The 16,148-nt window shown below is 50.4% G+C and overlaps 1 protein-coding gene across 2 annotated transcripts; it reads left to right on the forward strand.

Annotated features, from left to right (window-relative positions):
* Nucleotides 1-4,573: 4,573 nt before the first annotated feature.
* Nucleotides 4,574-15,542, forward strand: POPDC2 (popeye domain cAMP effector 2). 2 transcript variants are annotated; one of them, XM_080391217.1, is made up of 4 exons: nt 4,574-5,104; nt 7,475-7,583; nt 10,751-11,114; nt 15,095-15,542. In XM_080391217.1, exons 1-4 carry the CDS (start codon nt 4,614-4,616, stop codon nt 15,178-15,180), a joined length of 1,050 nt encoding a protein of 349 aa, XP_080247343.1. In that variant the 5' UTR covers nt 4,574-4,613; the 3' UTR covers nt 15,181-15,542. The 2 variants fall into 2 exon arrangements, with proteins under 2 accessions (XP_080247343.1, XP_080247342.1); XM_080391216.1 differs by having other exon boundaries at nt 4,575-5,104; nt 10,751-11,252.
* The last annotated feature ends 606 nt before the right edge of the window (nt 15,543-16,148 follow it).

Consider the following 16,148-nt stretch of genomic DNA (forward strand, 5'->3'; position numbering starts at 1 on the left):
TCATGATTCCTTTGCCTGCTGGGCCCTGCAAATTCCCAGCTAGCAATGAACAGGCTGCAAATTTCGGTATGTGACACTTGGTGCTGCCTCTGCTGAGACTCACAGGTTGTGCGAGGGAAGTTTGGACTCTGCTTCTGGCTACGTTTCATGGAGGTTCAGGAGCTGGAGGAAATGTGCTCTAAAATGCTTGCAAGGGACAAGCTAGGTTGTTAAGTCATCACTGCGCTGCTTGTCCACTCCTGTCTCGAGGCAAGAATTGTGCCCATGTTGGCTTCCAGCCTAAGAGAAGGGACGCGGGTGTAGCTCTGGCAAAGAGTGCTCAAAGCCGCCTGTGGCACTGCAGCTGGCTGGGGAGCAGGACCTGGTGCTCCTCTTGGTGTTCGCTGTCTTGGGGTAGGAACTTGCATGAGTCATTTATTGCTGAATTGATGCATGTCAGAGCTTGAACTGAAGGTGGTTACCAGCTTTGTGGCAGCACATCCAGCCTGGGTAAGCTGTGAAAATGCTGCCAGACTAATGATCAGGGCAGGGGTTGGCAGTGGTCGAGTGAGAATGGAGTGCTGTTTAAATCAGATTAAGAAAATTAAAAACAGGTCCCTGTACAATTTCACACAAATTCTATCAGCTTAAGACATGGGACTTTTGGCCTTTTACTTGAAAGTGAAAGCACGGTAGATAATTTGGAAAGTTTTTGGAAGAAAGATGATGAGTGGGATGCTGTGATACCGGTATGCAACAGGTACTGAACAGCTCCATCCTTGAAACAACAGAAAAACCTTGTAGTCAAATCCCATGTCTTGCTGGGTGGCTTCATTTGTTACCGCAGGGCTCCTGTGGGGCGAATTCAAGCCTTGACTCGGGGAGTGGGAGTTACTGACACTGTGTTACTACTCACAGATGGAACTGGTGACAGATGCTGCTCTGCACAGGGTGTCGGTGTACCTGCAAGGGTGTGAAACGCGACAGCAGCAGGAAACTTGACTGAACTATGCAGCAGGACAACTAAGTAGAGTATGTGCTGCCTTTGTCCCTCTGTGATTTTCCATGAGCTTGTCCGGAGCAGGCTTAGACCTTTCCCAACAGTTGTAAATAGAATGCGATTTGAAACTACAGGTGGATATTTTGGAGTCACAGGGTTTATTAGTGTGGAAGTAACCATTTTGCAGACTGGTGACAGTGATGCACTATATAATAAATCAAAAAGGAGATGTCTGATTATGCCCTCCCTGGCTTTCAGCCACTAAGGTCTTAGTGTCCTTGGCACAGACGATTGGACTAGTTTTCAGCTTACGGGATCAGTAGTGAACCTGTAGACTTCCTGAGGATGGGCAAAATAGCCAGTCGTTGAGCTGCTGTGAGATTTGGAACCGATAATCTCTCAGTGTCGTGCTGCTCTCAAGGACAGAGGATTTATTTGCCAAACATAGTGCAGGTTGCACCTGGATTGCATCATTGTGTGGGGCTAAATATTAAGTGTTACTGGATGAATTCGTTGTAAGTAGGGAAATCAGTGGAGTACCTGTTTACACACTGCCAGTTCCAGTGCTGAAAAGCTTGACGTGTCTGTTTTTCTTCTTCACGGACTCCTTTTCTTGTAATGCCTACATGCCTTCTTCCAGGGAAGAACTTTAATGTTGCTCATGTGTTTTCTCTGCACTTCCTCTCTTGATTCCAAATTGTTTTGGGCCTCGGTGTCTCCCTTTTAATGCTTGTGTGGCTTTCCCCTTGAATCGCTATTGGCTTTTGAACACTTGCTGAACCCTAGCATCCCTGAACGGAAGGGATGTATTCTAATTCAAGGCAAGGCATGAAAATAAAATTTCTCTCTGGAAAATTAGAAGCTTTTCTTACTGGGTAGAAAACTGAAAATTCTGTGAAAACAGTCTGTATGGATGTGGTACTCTCAAGGGAGAAAGAAAGATTTGAGCCTTGGTGGTTCAAACACTTTACAAATCTCCCTTTTAAAAAACCTGAATTAACCTCTAGCATGTGCCCAGGCATCTGCCGTTCAAAAGGCTCTATCATTCTCTCTGCAGTGTCACGTTCAGCCCCAGCAGAAAAGTCGCAGTTTCTAGTGAGAGCTTTGCTCTGTTACTGCTGTGGGTTTAAAGCTTCCTGGCTGCCGTCCGCGGGAAGTCACACCGGGCTGTCCTCGCCCGTGGCGCTGGTCCCAGCGCATGGTCCTGGGGTTACTGCAACGCCACTGCCAGTGTCCTGGAAGATGCTAGAGGAACTACCTTCTTTGTCTTAATGAATTATTAACATTGTGTTCTGGAGTACTTTCTAGCTTAGGAATTTACTTAACTGAGGAGTGAAATCAGTAACTTTTATTTTCCCTGCTTTCTTTGGTGTTGGTGCAAAAGTTTTTTGGTGGTATGGACTGGTGGGAGGAATTGCAATGTTGCTTCTCAGAATGCTTCCTCTAATGCAGTTGTATGTTGCTGTTCACAGCAGCTCAGTTTTGTCTCTCAGATCTTACGCAAAGTATCTTTTCTTGTAAGCATTCCCAACCCTGATGTCCCATCTCCCCATTATGTCAAATGTCAGCCTGGTGAGAGGGCCCCTTGTAATACTGATTATTCGTGGAGACCTGAAGGTAGACAAGTTGTTGGGATCATCTAGCGAGTACATGGCAACCATGTGAAAAACAGAACTTGGCTCCCAAGATTTTTATTGGAGTGCTTTGGCTATAAGATCATCTTTCCCTCTTTGCAGAGGAGGCGAAGAGAAATGAAGTCCTTCATTCCCCCATACTTCTTGCAGCTGAGCCTTGCTCTGCTTCAGCCAGTAGGATTTATTTCTTCACTTAAATAAGGGACCACTGGAGACAAGGTTCCCTGTTTCACTTCACAATGGAAAGCATCTTTCTGAGTGGATTGTACTTATCCCTTGTGCAAAGCTTAGTTTGTCTGCTTTCCTTCCCACATGGCAGCCCGTCCAGATGGCATGGCTGCTCTCAGGAGTCGTACCGCCCCGTGTTGCACGTGGACTTGTTGTAGAGATAGATTGTACTGCCTGAGACCATGAATTCTTTAAGGTTGCCATCAAGTGTTGCTTCAGCCTCGCCCAGCAGACAGTGTTATTCCAGAGCACTGTGAGTAGAAGCGGCGACCGGTGTGTCTTTAAGCGAATGGTGCCAGTGGGAATGGCATGTTAGGCAGGGCAGCTGCGAGCTGGGCCTGAAACACGACCACCCCTGAAACCCTATCTCTACTCCACTGACCCATGCAGGCTGACCTCATACTGTTGACTGACTGTGCGGGTTGCGTCAATGCCTGAAATGTAACTGCTTCCTGGCAGCGGGGCAGATCCTGCCTGGATGACTGATAACATGTTACTCGAAGCAAGGGAGAAATTGCCTTTATGCGCCTTTTCTGTAGCTGGCCACGGAGGACTGAACTCGGCGGGTGCCTCTCGTGCCTGTGCCCTGGGTTACACAAGTGAAAAGTGTTTGCTTTCCTCTTTGCGCTAAATGAATGGCTGGGGGGGTCCAAATAGCTATGAACAATAAAAAGGTGAGATAGTGTTTCTGAAGGATGCTTCCCAACGGAGCCTGTTATCTGTGAGGTGGGAGAATCCTACTAGGATTTCCCCACAAAACACACTTCCAAGTGTTACGTTGCCAAAGTTTTAGGCAGGATAGGCTTTTCGTGATAGATGCAGCTGGGTCCCAACAGCTCCTTTACTCTAGCTCTGTCCCTTGCAATCACAACTGCCCATGCAGAGCTTTACGTTGTGCCCCTTGGTCTACAACACCCCACGAGATGGAGCTCCCTGGAGCAAGGGGAGGCTGTGCTGCAGCGCCTGGATGGAAAGCTTTTCTCAAGAACCGGCCTCTCTTCTTTAGCTAAGTCCCTGCCACCGCTACGAGCCACAGCAGGAGACGGGGGTGACCTTTTCCCTTTTTTGTGCTGGGTGAAAGTCACCCTCTCACAGGAGCGTGGAGCCCCGCGGCTGGCTGGAGCTCACCGCGATAAGCTGGTTGTTTTCCCCTCTGCTTCCCCTCCTCGCGCTGCACTGGGCTTATCTGGGCGCCTGAGTTATGTTAAGTATCGGGTGCGTGCTTGCTCTCTGTTCTCCTCGCTGCTTTTGCTCCTTGGATTTCAATTCCAAACATGGTTATCCATTTGGGGTCTCTCTCCTTTGCGCTGCCAAGTGATACACATTCCACGCTCCACACCAGCTCCCTCCGCTGCTCTCTCACGGTCGCTATTTCCATTTGCCGGAGGGCAGCGAGAGAGGCAGTGCAACGAGATCTCTGTCCTGGCTGCAAGTTTTCCAGCTAATGGCCTCTCCTCTTTCTTTGACTGAGCTCTTTTGGCCTCATATTTGCCAGCTCCTTTTCTCACTGGTGTGGCTAAGGAGGGGGCCAGCCACCGGTTTGTGAGCCACAAAGGGGAGAAACGAGCCCTTTTGGGATTTTTCGGGTGCAAAAGCATTCAGCAGCGCTTTAACATGTCACTCTGAAGCGTGCTGCTGTGGGACCGGCTGGTGCTCAAGAGGAGGAGGAACAGCTACCCAGCAGCTCTGGTTTCAGACCTCTGCAGCACCCTTCGTGTATGACAATTCGCTTTGATCGCAGGACGGCTGGGGAGGGTGGGGAGTGGGGAAGGATGAGCGCAAGCAGCCTCTCTTGGGACCAGGCTATTCTCCAGCCTCCGGTGTGTGATGCCTGGAAGGAGATTATGGAGGGAGCAGCCTACCATCTGGCCAGCTGCATCGTCCTCCTGGGTTACATGGGGGGAAGTGGCATCTTTGGGTCCCTCTATATCTTTGGCTTCCTGGCCCCAGGCTACTTCTGCTATGCTCTGTGGGGCTGGCTGAGTGCCTGCGGGCTGGATATCTTCACCTGGAACATGGTGCTCGTCCTCGCCTGCTTGCTTCAGCTGGCTCACCTGGCTTACCGGCTCCGCAGAGACACCATCCCAGAAGAGTTTGACCTCCTCTACAAGACCATGTACCTGCCCTTGCAGGTGCCCCTGGAAGTCTACAAAGAAATCGTGAAGTGCTGTGAAGAACAAGTCCAGTCACTAGTCAGAGACCAGAATTACGCGGTGGAGGGCAAGACGCCCATTGACCGCCTCTCATTGCTGCTGTCTGGCAGGTAAAGGCTCTCCGGTTTCTGAACAAAGTCTGACAGCAGAGCGCTGGGGCTTATTGTTGTATTTTTGCCCTCTGTAGAAATTGGGGTGAGGATTGCTTCCCTCCTCTGAAGGGGCTTTGAGATATGCATCTGATTTTTATTTTTTTTTGGGGGGGGGGTAACCCACTTCTGGGGGTCACTTTTTGTTTGCTTTTGTTCTTCTAAAGTAGAGTATTTCAGGGAACAGTTTGCAGGATCATGCTATGCGCAGTACAGTGGCCGGCTCAGCCTTGCCTGTGATACTGTTTGGGAATCCTTACCTCATTCTCCATCATTTTAAAGGGATTTTATTTCTGATCGGAGCAGGCTGGCTGTGAGAGAGTGTTTCTTGAGGCAGGGAGGCAGCGTGTCTGGACCTGTGGTCTCTGGGGGTACCAGACACGCCTCTGTGATGTGCATGGTTGTGCACTGAGAATGCTGAGTCCTCAGTTCCCCTGGCCCCCATGGCCGGCAGTGTTCAGGGAGAGGTTCCACCCTGCTGCCAACACCTCAGGTCCTAGGGCTGTGACATTTTTCACTTTGAGGGTCATTTCATCAAAAGGGAGAGCACTCCAGGGGTGGATCCTGCCTCATCAGGCCTCTGCCTTTCCCTGTGTCCTCATGCATTCATGATGTTCCTTCCTCTGGACCACTGAGGAGGACCTCAGGGACCTCTAGATAGTGGGACCACTGGGGATTTGATTATTGAGTGAACTGTGCTGATGGAGTACTAGCGTTTGTTCATCTGAGCTCCTGTGCCGTGCCTTAGTGAGCGTATCTCTTAATGATTTGTGAAATCCAAATGCTTGCGAATAGTGATGCTACTGGCTTCCCAGCCGCTGCCAGGCACTTGGCACTAATGTCAGGTGAGAGTGGGAAGGGAAGGAGGTCTGTAGACGGGAGCAGTGCTGAGCTGTAGGAGTGTGTCTCACAAGGATTTTCCTTTGGGAAGACAAACCCAGCATCACCTGGGGCTTGTGTTTTACTGCAGTGGTCCATCCTCTCTGGTGAGCGGGTGTGTGAAGAAGAAGGGCTGTCCTTCATCTTTTTGTTATTTGTCCCTTTGTAGAATGTAAGAGCATTCTGAGACCACTGACCAGTGCTGAATGGCAAAGTGCTGGGAGGAAACTGGGTACATGTGTTTTCATTACATTTCTTTCCCCTTACGAAACACCCGCGCTGAGCAGCTGCTCTGAAGTTTACCGTATCTGCAAGTAATGTTAGTGCGGAAGAGTCTGTGCTGTCTTGCCCCGCACTGGATAATCCGACACTGCTCTGTGGGCATGGAAGTGCTGCAACAGACAGTAAGCCGGGGCTGGTGGGGTAGTTGTGCTGCTCTCTTTTGCAGTGGGAAGTACGCATTTTGGCACGTATAGGATGCTCCGTGGAGATGCAACTGGATTTGCATTTCCTGGTACCCCCTCTATTGCTTTGTGAGGTCCTTTCTGACTCAGCAGAGTGTTGCTGCTGTTACGGTGCCCCTTCTTAAACTGAGCAATAGCCAGACAAGGGGGACTTGGAAATGCAGGATGTGCCTGGATCGGAAAACCTGCTTTGTGATCCCTGACCCTTCCAAGCAGCGTTCCCAGCTGGCTGGAAGCCAACAGTGAACTGAGCCTTAACTCCTGAAAGCAAGAATTGCCTTTGTGCATTGTACAGTGGAGGAATGTGGCAACAGGGAGGCAAGAGGCCCCAAATCTGGTGGTGCAGAGTTATGAATAGAGCTCCAGAGTGCCCTGCCATTGCCCCAGGCCTGTGCAGCTCTCCTCTGCTCCCACAGCAGAGCTCCGTGCAAGTTCAACCTTGACACTGGTAGACGCTTGTAGCAAAAGCAGCAGAAAAGGATACTTGGGAGGCCAAGAGAGAACAAATAGTAATGTGCAGCAAACTGTGAGCTTGCAGCATGATGTGTCAGGAATGAGGGGGTTCTGGGTGTAACAGCTTCTCAGCATCAAGGTAGGGAATGCTCTCGTGCAACCCTGGGGACAAGAAGATCCAAGTACAAAGAGCCACAGGCTGGCTTAGAAGAACCTGAAAAGCAGCAGCAGTCTGGCGGGCTGAGAAGCCCTGGTTTAGGACCAGGCATTGCACCTGTGCGGGCTGCTTTGTAGCAGGAAACAGAAAACGGGTTATGGGGAAGTGGCAGCAAATGTGTCCCACAGAGGAAGGAGGGGCAGTCCCATAGACCGAAGCATCTGCACCTGTCCCGGAGTGGGTGTGAGACAGGCATGAGATGAGAAGTCCTCTCCTCCCTGGTGGGACCGGCTGCCTGCCCGTTGCGTAAGCTGATCAGGTTCACGTGACATCTGTTTTGTGGCCTAAGCCTGTGCACCTCATCTGTCCTCTCTGCAGGGTCCGAGTGAGCCAGGACGGACAATTCCTTCACTATGTCTTTCCGTACCAGTTCCTGGACTCTCCAGAATGGGAGTCGCTGCGACCCTCTGAGGAAGGAACTTTCCAGGTAACCCCACGTGGCCCCGCAGCAGCCCAGCTCTGCTCCTCGCTGCTTCGTTTCATGTCTGAGAAGGGGATGGAGGGGCTCATTGTGCCGTTCAAAGCTAACTGGGAATACTTCCCTCCCCTTCCTCATGGTTTAGCCAGCACGAGATGGTGTGATCAGCTGTGTTACCTTTTCTCTTAACTTCCTCTGAAGACCTCAGTGCTGCTCCTACTATCAGCGGATAGGAAGGGAGGGTGGAGCATGGTGTTCTTTCGGTTTAGCAGGGAGATGAGGTATTGGATCACTGGCACTCTTCCATTACAGCATCCCCTGGTACCTGTATTGATGCATTTGCCCTGCACGCTGCTAGCAGGGTGCATCGCTCCAGCATCAGGATGGCAGCCATGACAATATGCTGCAGTGATGTAAATCCGTAAATATCCTGTTCCTCACAGAAGTTTTTGATGGTGATGTGTTTGGGGTGGAGAAGCAGAAGGGATGATTCACACCCGAATATGGTTCTTTCTGAGCAGAAGAATCCCTTGCGGAGAGGCCAGACCAATTCTTATTTGCAGCAACTGAAAGGATTTTGCTTTTGCTGTCAACACCCCACAGTATTTGCTTGGCTTTCCCTCTGGGGGAGGTTACTGAAGCCCACATCTCTCTGCCTTTAACTCACACCCCAGGACAGGCTGATCCCTGTCAGGCTGTCAATCTAGAATATGTTGGTTAGCGCATATGAAAAGGGATTTCGCTAATCTCTTGGGGGCATGGGGCAGTCATGAAGGAATGATGATGCTTTCTCATGAGGGCAGTCATGTTCAGGCTTGGTTAAAGCAGGCCAGCTCTCCGAATCTGCTTTCCTTGGGTCTGAATTTGGCCCATGTGTGAAAGGGTCACGGTGGTCGCTCCTGAAGGCCATGCTATTGCCACTGACTTGCAAGAGGAACAGTGGCAGGAGATGGATGACTGTGGTACAGGGCTACGGCTCATGGGAAGAAATAGGGATGTGGGGCCAAGATGATGGGGTAGAGAGGGCAACAACAGCATGGCTGTGCTAGGGGTGGCGGTATCTCATGTTTTGCACAGGGCTTCGATCCGGCAGCAGTCTGCTGCTAGCTCCTGGACTGTAATTTGCCTAAGAGTCGAGCAGAGAGAAGGATGGCTGCGCAGTGCTCCCAGCAGGGAAACGGCCATCTGGATGGCATGCAACCTGTGAAAACCTCTGCAGCACTTTCTGAGCTGATTTCTGTGGAACTGAATGTTCCAGACCTCCTGAGTGTCTTTATCTGTGGTAGGTGAGACAGCTTGGGAGCAAGCTGGTGCCAGGCTGCACCAGCCCTGCCAGCATCACGCTCTTGGCTCCTGCTCTGTGAGACAGGGCTGGTCCGGGAGGTTGGCTATGCCTGGCCCAGGATGGGGAGGTAGAGGCCTAGGTGGGGCACTGAGGAGCATGAAGAAGCGGCAGCTTGTGTGAAACCAGGATCGAGCAGGTGAGGCTTTACCAGTCCATGTTCCTGCCAGGACGTTACTCTTGATGGCTGTGCTTAGCCACGGTGATGTGCTGCTTTTGGCAGCTGCATGACCCACTAGTCCCTCTTACCTGAGTAGTTAATAACACTCCGGCATTTCTCAACTTATTTGGTTTAAAAAGTGCACATTTGGCTCTGAGGCTTTGCTGGAGGAGGGCATAAAAGGTTTTTCTTGCCCAAGTTTTCCCCATGGCTCTCTGGGTTGAGCAGTTTCAATCCTGAGCCCACTGAAAAATGACAGAAGGGTGACTCAGTCTACAAGGAGAGCCAGTTTCCTTGAGCTTTCTACTTTGGCTGTGTCTTCTTCCCACAGGACTGCTGGTTCCCAGTGCCTGAAGGAGTTGGGTTTCAGGGCTGGCACTTTCCCCTGAAGGCTGAATTATGGGCTCTGCCGATGCCGGAGTGCTTTGTTGGGGGGGATTCATGAGTGAAATCTGCCCTGCTGTCCTGGTTAGGAGGCAGGTTTTCTTATTACATCTCACTTAATCCCTCACAAGAAGTGGAGGCTTTTGATCACTGTGCCAGAAGCTGGTTAGGAAAATGAGATTCTGGTTATTTCAGTTTCCGTGTGACCCTTCCTCTTGCTCACCTTGGCCTGGGAAAGTTCTCAGGTTTTATCTCCTATATTTCTTTCATAAGGCAGCTGCTTGCATGGCAATGGCATTAAATATCAAACCCAAGGACACACACATGCAGCCAAGCTGTGTTCAGCTTCCCAGTGGCCCTCTGCCATGATGGCTGGCCAAGGAGACCCCTGGATAGAGAGTGAAAGGGAGCCCCCAGGATATTTTGGCTCCAGCACTCGTTCACATGCCAGTGTCTCCATTACACCCGGATGTTCTTTTTTGGCCCAAGGCAGTTTGACCCTTCTTGTGTTTCTTATCTATCATTATTATTATTATTATTATTAATTTACAATATACAGTTATGGTTTAGATAATGTTTTTTTATTATTATTAACAATGTGGTCTTATAGCTAGGGAGGAGTTTGCATTGGCAAAACCCAAAGCAAAACAAAATGTTCTCTAAAATCAACCCAACAAAACCTCAGGTGAGTTCCCTACCTACACACAAACACAGTAAACCCCTTTGATTTCCTCTCTCACCGAGCTGTGCCCCATGTCCTTCGAGGCCATTCAGCCCTACGGTGCCCCGCAGAGCTGGTGAGACAGGACACCCCTCTGGCGCAGGGTGACCAGGCGAGCCTTCCAGGTGGCCTTCTTGGAGCAGGGGCAACCTGGCAGCGGGATAGGCTAGCCGCCTGCCACAGGGCTGCCCGCTGGGCATGCAGAAACACCCCGCTCTGTAAGAGTTCTCTAGAGGGAGCAGGCTGCCTGTGCTGCCCTGCTCGTTTCAGCTACATCGCTCGAGTGTCAATGGGGAGCATCATCTGAAAGCGGGAGGGTGAAACGTAGCCAGCCACGTGGCTAGGGTAAGCAAGGGCATGCCACTGAGTGCATAGGAAAAACTGGTCTGTGGCTCCTTGGGGAGAGGAAACAGAGGCAGGTACGGATTTATCTGATCGTTCAGCTTGGACGATTTGGCTCTCCAGCCCTGCTGCCTCCAAGGAGTGTGGGCATCGGAGGGGCTGGGGGCCTTCACTGGAGAGAAGCACGCAGCCCCAAGGCATGACTCTGCTCCCTCCCTGCCCCACAGGTCACGCTGACGGCTGAGACCGACTGCAGCTTCATCACCTGGCCAAGGAAGAAGCTGTATCTCCTTCTGAGGAAGGACCGCTACATTGCCCGGCTCTTCTCCTCCCACCTGGGCTACGACATCTCAGAGAAGCTCTATTCCCTCAACGAGAAGCTTTTCGCCAAGTTTGGCCTTCGCTTCGACATCCGCTTGCCCAGCCTCTACCACGTCCTCGGGCCAGCCTCCTCGGAGGGGGAGTCGGAGGACTGTGAGGAGCCGCCGCCTGCCTCTGGCCAGGCTGTCTCTGAGCCCCCTCCGCAGCCACCGCCACCACCACCGCCGGCTCCGTGCCCCCGGGCATCCCGGCCCGACAGTGACCTGCTGGGTGAGGACTCCACCAGTCTTGTCTTGGAAGATTTTGCTGAGTTGCCGGGGTCTTTTATGGACTATGTGAGCGAAGGGGAGTATATGAAGTGAGGGCACTCCTGGCACGGGCATGCCTCACCCTGTGTGGGACCCCCGCGTAAGTACCCGCTTGCAGAAGCAAGTCCTTCCCGTGACCCAACTGCCCAGGCAGAGCGGCAGCCCCCAGCTTCTCGCCCTCGTTTGCTGTGGGTTTGCTCCCCTGCAGTGTTTTTTTGCCTGCTGCCCCAAGAAATCCCAGGAGGTGGGCTTGAGCTGCGTGATTTCCTTAAGGAAAAGCAGCAGGGTAGAGGCTTGACTCCAGGCACCAGCTGCACTGTGGGGCAGCAGGGCCGGTAACCTGGCTGTAGGAAACTCTTCCCTGCCCTGTCCTTTCCCCATCCCTCAGGAGAAACTGAAACAGTGTCCAGGCTGGCGGACACTGCCTGCAGAGACGCCACAGGGCTCAGCCTGGTTCACCATGAGCTAGAGCTGTGCCTGGAGATATTCCAGTACTGAGCTGAGGAAGACATGTGCAGGTGAGACAGCAGACAACCCAGGAGATGCTGACAGGGGTAGAAACAGCTCCAGGGTTTACAGTGGATTGATAGCGAGGAGTTGCTGTACAGCCTGCAAGTGCTTAGTCTGGGCAGGGGGAGAAAGCTCAGAGCCCTTCCCCCTGCTGCACACCGCAGCTCATCCCAGCGTTTGCTCTGTTCTTATTTCTGCTGAGCTTTGTCTCAGCCAGATCAGTGAGGTACTGAAAACACTGCCCTGTGCGGTACAGCTCTTGCCTCCAGCCACCCTGGACTGACAGGTTAAACATCGTTTTAATGTGCCCCAAACACTGCTTTCTGGTGAGTGGGAATAAGATGCTGTCTTCCAAAATGCCAGCTCCTTACGCTGCAAGGGAAAAAATCCTGGGCCTTGTGGATGTTGAGGCAGAAGAGCTACACAGGCAAACAGAAATAGACAGGAGGGTGGCTCATGCTTTAAATTCAGATCTAAATAGCCATGAGAAAATTTCCACACTGAGCTGCTTTTAGCCAGCTGCTGCACACCAGCTGCAGACTTCGAAATGTGCATTCCTGCTGCCACCCCGTAATAGCTGCTTTCTGGCATCCAGCTACCAGCAACCGAGCCTGGGACTGGGATTTCTGTCCTAGAAGCAACCACTGCATGTGTCCCAGTTGGGTCTGCGTGGCAGGGAGGAAGCTGCAGGGCTAGGCTGCAGCTGGGGAGCCCATCTTCCAGCAGACATCCTTGAACAAAGTGCACCACGGCACTCGGGTCTTCCCTGCACGCGCGTGGGTCTGCTGCTGGGCTGCGAATGCTTGGGCTGTGGACTCATCACTGGCAGGCAGCATGAAGCAGGACACAATGACTCCTGGCATGAGCCCTGACAAGTCTGCAGTAACTTTCCCTACCCTGCAGCGCTCGTGCACAAGCCTCACCACTGTGGTGGCAAGGGGACCGTCCCTCACCGGTCCTCTGCATGGAAAGGCTGCGTGGGACAGGCAGCACTTGCTATTTGCAGGAGCCCTGTGGTGGGAGACGATTTTTTTGCTGTTCTATCCTGTTGCTTTTCTTAATTTTTGAAAAGAGTGGAAGATCTTACTGTTTACTGCAGTTACAGTTCTGCTTTGTGTTGAGCCACGTGCCTGTTCCTGTACTGCTTCCATGCCTCCAGATTTAAAATCTGGGATGTGAAGAAACTGGCCAGGGAAGGAACAAGTGTATTTGGTTTTGCTTGAATCAGATAAAAGGTCAGCAAGAGTTTTGCTTAGGCTTTCTGTTGTTGGGATTTTTTTTTTTTTTAAAAAAAAGAGGAGGCATAGAGAAGAATTAAAAAAAATCATCATTTGTTTTCTAGCTTAGAATTCCTAGGAACGTGAAGTCCCTGGTTTTGGTAGACTGCTGGAGATATGATTTTGCAGCTTTTTCAGTCCCTACTTGGAGAGACAGGAGCACTGAATCACTTAGGAGACAGCCATCCTAACTGTCAGGCATATCTGATGAATACATGCAATCAAGAATGAATGCAGATAGTGTTGTAAATGTGAAGTCTCTTTGTCTATGCTTTGGTTGTAGTTTGTTTTCTCAGCAGAAGGATATCCATCCTCAGGTTATTGGCAGAATTCTCCTAGTTGATCAAGTTTCATATAATCAGAATGTCAAATGCAATTAAAAAAAACGGAGGAGGCAAGGAACACCGTAGCTTTTTTTTGAATCATTTCCACCCATTTTTGGTAATGAGTCAATATTGTGAACATACACACAAGAGGTGTATGTGTACATGTGTGTTGGGGAAAGCTCCTGCAACACAGCACAAAGCTATTCTTCCTTTCACACAACTCTTTTAAAATGTGTTGCTGGAAGCTTTTGTCTTTCTAGATCTTGTGAATGAGGCGGTATCAGGGTGTGCTGATACTTGCAGTGGAGACCTGCAATAAAAGCCCAAATGTTTCAGAGGCCAGTATTTGGGGTGGGAGATGAGGAGGGTTTTGCTTGTCTGCCAGTGTGGTATTTTAATTTCTAAGGTAATAAGACAAGGAAACACAAACTCTGTTTAGTGTGTTCATAACAGTGGAATGAGTGCTTCCTTGTTACTGTGCTTACTGCCTGGGCATCCTAATCGCATTCCATCCCAGCAGTACAGCAGCAGTTGTCATAACCGGACAATACTCCACAGCGACTTGAGTAAAATTTAGTGATACAATCACAAAAACCAGTGAGACAGAGGAGCTGCAGTTCTCCCTTTCGGCCAAGCACTTGCCACAGCTCAGCTGATGATCTGAGCAGGTCTGCCTTGGCCCAGGGAAAGCACTCCCATAACGTTTCCCTCGGAAGTGCTGACAACATCCATAGTAAATAGGGATATTCCCTGCAGTGTTGTTGTTCAAAGTAAGTGATACCTGTGGTCCCAGAGGTCAGAGCTCCCCTGGGGCTTTCCCCTGTCTGTGCTTTCATCTCCTCCCCCAGCAATGTCCGACCCAGGTAATCACCTTCCAGCTCTCTAAATTCCCCGTGCTCAAGTGCTTCTATGGATCACGTTCCTTTTCGTTTTCTGTCACTACAATGGCCACCTTGCAATACCACAGTGCAGGAGGGCAGTTCTTGAATACCCAAAGTGCTGCAAAGATCACGCAGAAGAAAATATTCCTGGGAGATATGTTGGCCTACTATTCTTACCATTCCTGAAGTTTCTAGTCTCATGAGCAAGACAGTGATATCCCACTGATGAGCACGTTCTTTGCCTGAGGAGGAGAGATACATCAATAACTTAGAGGCTGCCTGTTTAAAAGAGATGGGTTCAAAGGTTCTGTTCAATGCTTGCTTTAACAGGGTACTGCCGTATAGCTCAACGCCCTGTAGCAAACTAAGCTTTACTCCTTGCATGAATATTCAAACAACCAAAAGTCACCTGCTTTTTCCCCTTTTCATACCACATTTGTTCTAGTTTGTTGCTATCAGGTGCTTGCAAGATGTGGAACTGTTGCTACCTAGTTTTACACAGTTACATGGTGGGGATGGCTTTCTGTTTGGTGGGTGAGGTGAATGGATGGGTGGGTGGGTGCTTGATGGCCTGTTACTTGGTCTAAGATAGTAAGAATCATTTTACACTTGCTTTGAGAGCAAAATCAAAGGAGCTGTGGACTTTGTTTCGCCAGTATCACTGAAGGCGCTTTGGGCAGGGGGTGGGTGGGGTGGTTTTGCTGTCTCAGAATGGGTCTGTAACCGCATTTTCTGATTTATCACATATTGAAGAATTACATAGTTATGCATGCTGATTTAGGCGGGGGGGTTGGGGGGGGAAGGAAGGTAATGGTGGGCTCCATGAGGTTTGTGTCTTGTAAAAATTTAGAACTAAGGTTTATTCCTGTGATAATAATGGTGGTTTGTTTTTTTTCTCTCCCACCTCACTCTCATTTTCCTCCCCTCTCCACTGCTTTCCTTCTGCAGCCTCTGGAAACCTTCTCCGGAGTTCTCCCCATCCTCTCTGCAAAGGACGAGCTCCTCTGGCTCCCACTCAGACCCCCGAACTCTAGGGAACAACAGGCTGTTATGATCCTGAAGCCCCTCCAAAGGAGCGTACGCTCACACAGGTTTCTGACCAGAGACACTCTTTAGCATGCGCTGAGACATCCACCTGCAGACATGTACACGCAGGAGCACACGAAGCACACGCGTGAGACTGCGGTGTGACACTCCAGCACCTCCCACCCCATGGTTGTTCACCAGAGCTGCCTGCCCCAGTGTGCTTCCACGGTTTGTTTTCTAGTCCTGCCTCTGAGGTGCGTCAGCAGCTGTGATACCAAGGTACACCGATATTGCTGCAAGCGATACCAGCCTGCTCACAGAATCTGTGTTCCCTTTGATTTAATAATTGCCATTAAAATCAGAGATGAAACTGCTGGTGTTTGAGGATTTGGAGAGGGAGACAATACTGTTCGAAAGGTTTGAGGTGATCTCAAGGCACAGAGGGGAAAGGACAGGGGAAAATGAGCTGCCTGACAGCTTTGGTAATGGGCTTGCAATGGAGAGCATGATAAGAAGATGTGCTATCATGCATCTCACTGGCATCCACTTTAGTAAGATGAGAAATTACTTTTCCAGGAGTTAACATTTCTCATTTATGACAAGCACCACTTCTCAAAGAAGTTACTGATTTCTGGCGAAAGGTCAGTTGTTTGAGTTGATTCATTTGGAATAAGAAAGGGGAAGAATTGGGACTGGGGGAAGGTGTAGGCAAGAAGGAGAGCCTGAACCCTTTTTTTTTTTTTTTTTTTGTCTCGCTTCTGCTCAGAGGGGGACAACCGTGGGGTGCATGCACCAAGTGAAGAAATGAGTGAGTACAAAATGTCTCTGGGGAGAGCAGCCACTGGCAGGAAGAAGTGTGATATCTTAGATGAAAATAGTATGGAAATGGAAGGCCTCTTTCAAGTTCTGCTGCAACAGGCTTTGGCTGATGAGCTTCCCCGGCCATTTCCTCTGTCAGGGAACTGGAGATGGCAGT

Source organism: Falco punctatus (assembly GCF_963210335.1).
Source record: "Falco punctatus genome assembly, chromosome: 6".
Classification (NCBI taxonomy): domain Eukaryota; kingdom Metazoa; phylum Chordata; class Aves; order Falconiformes; family Falconidae; genus Falco; species Falco punctatus.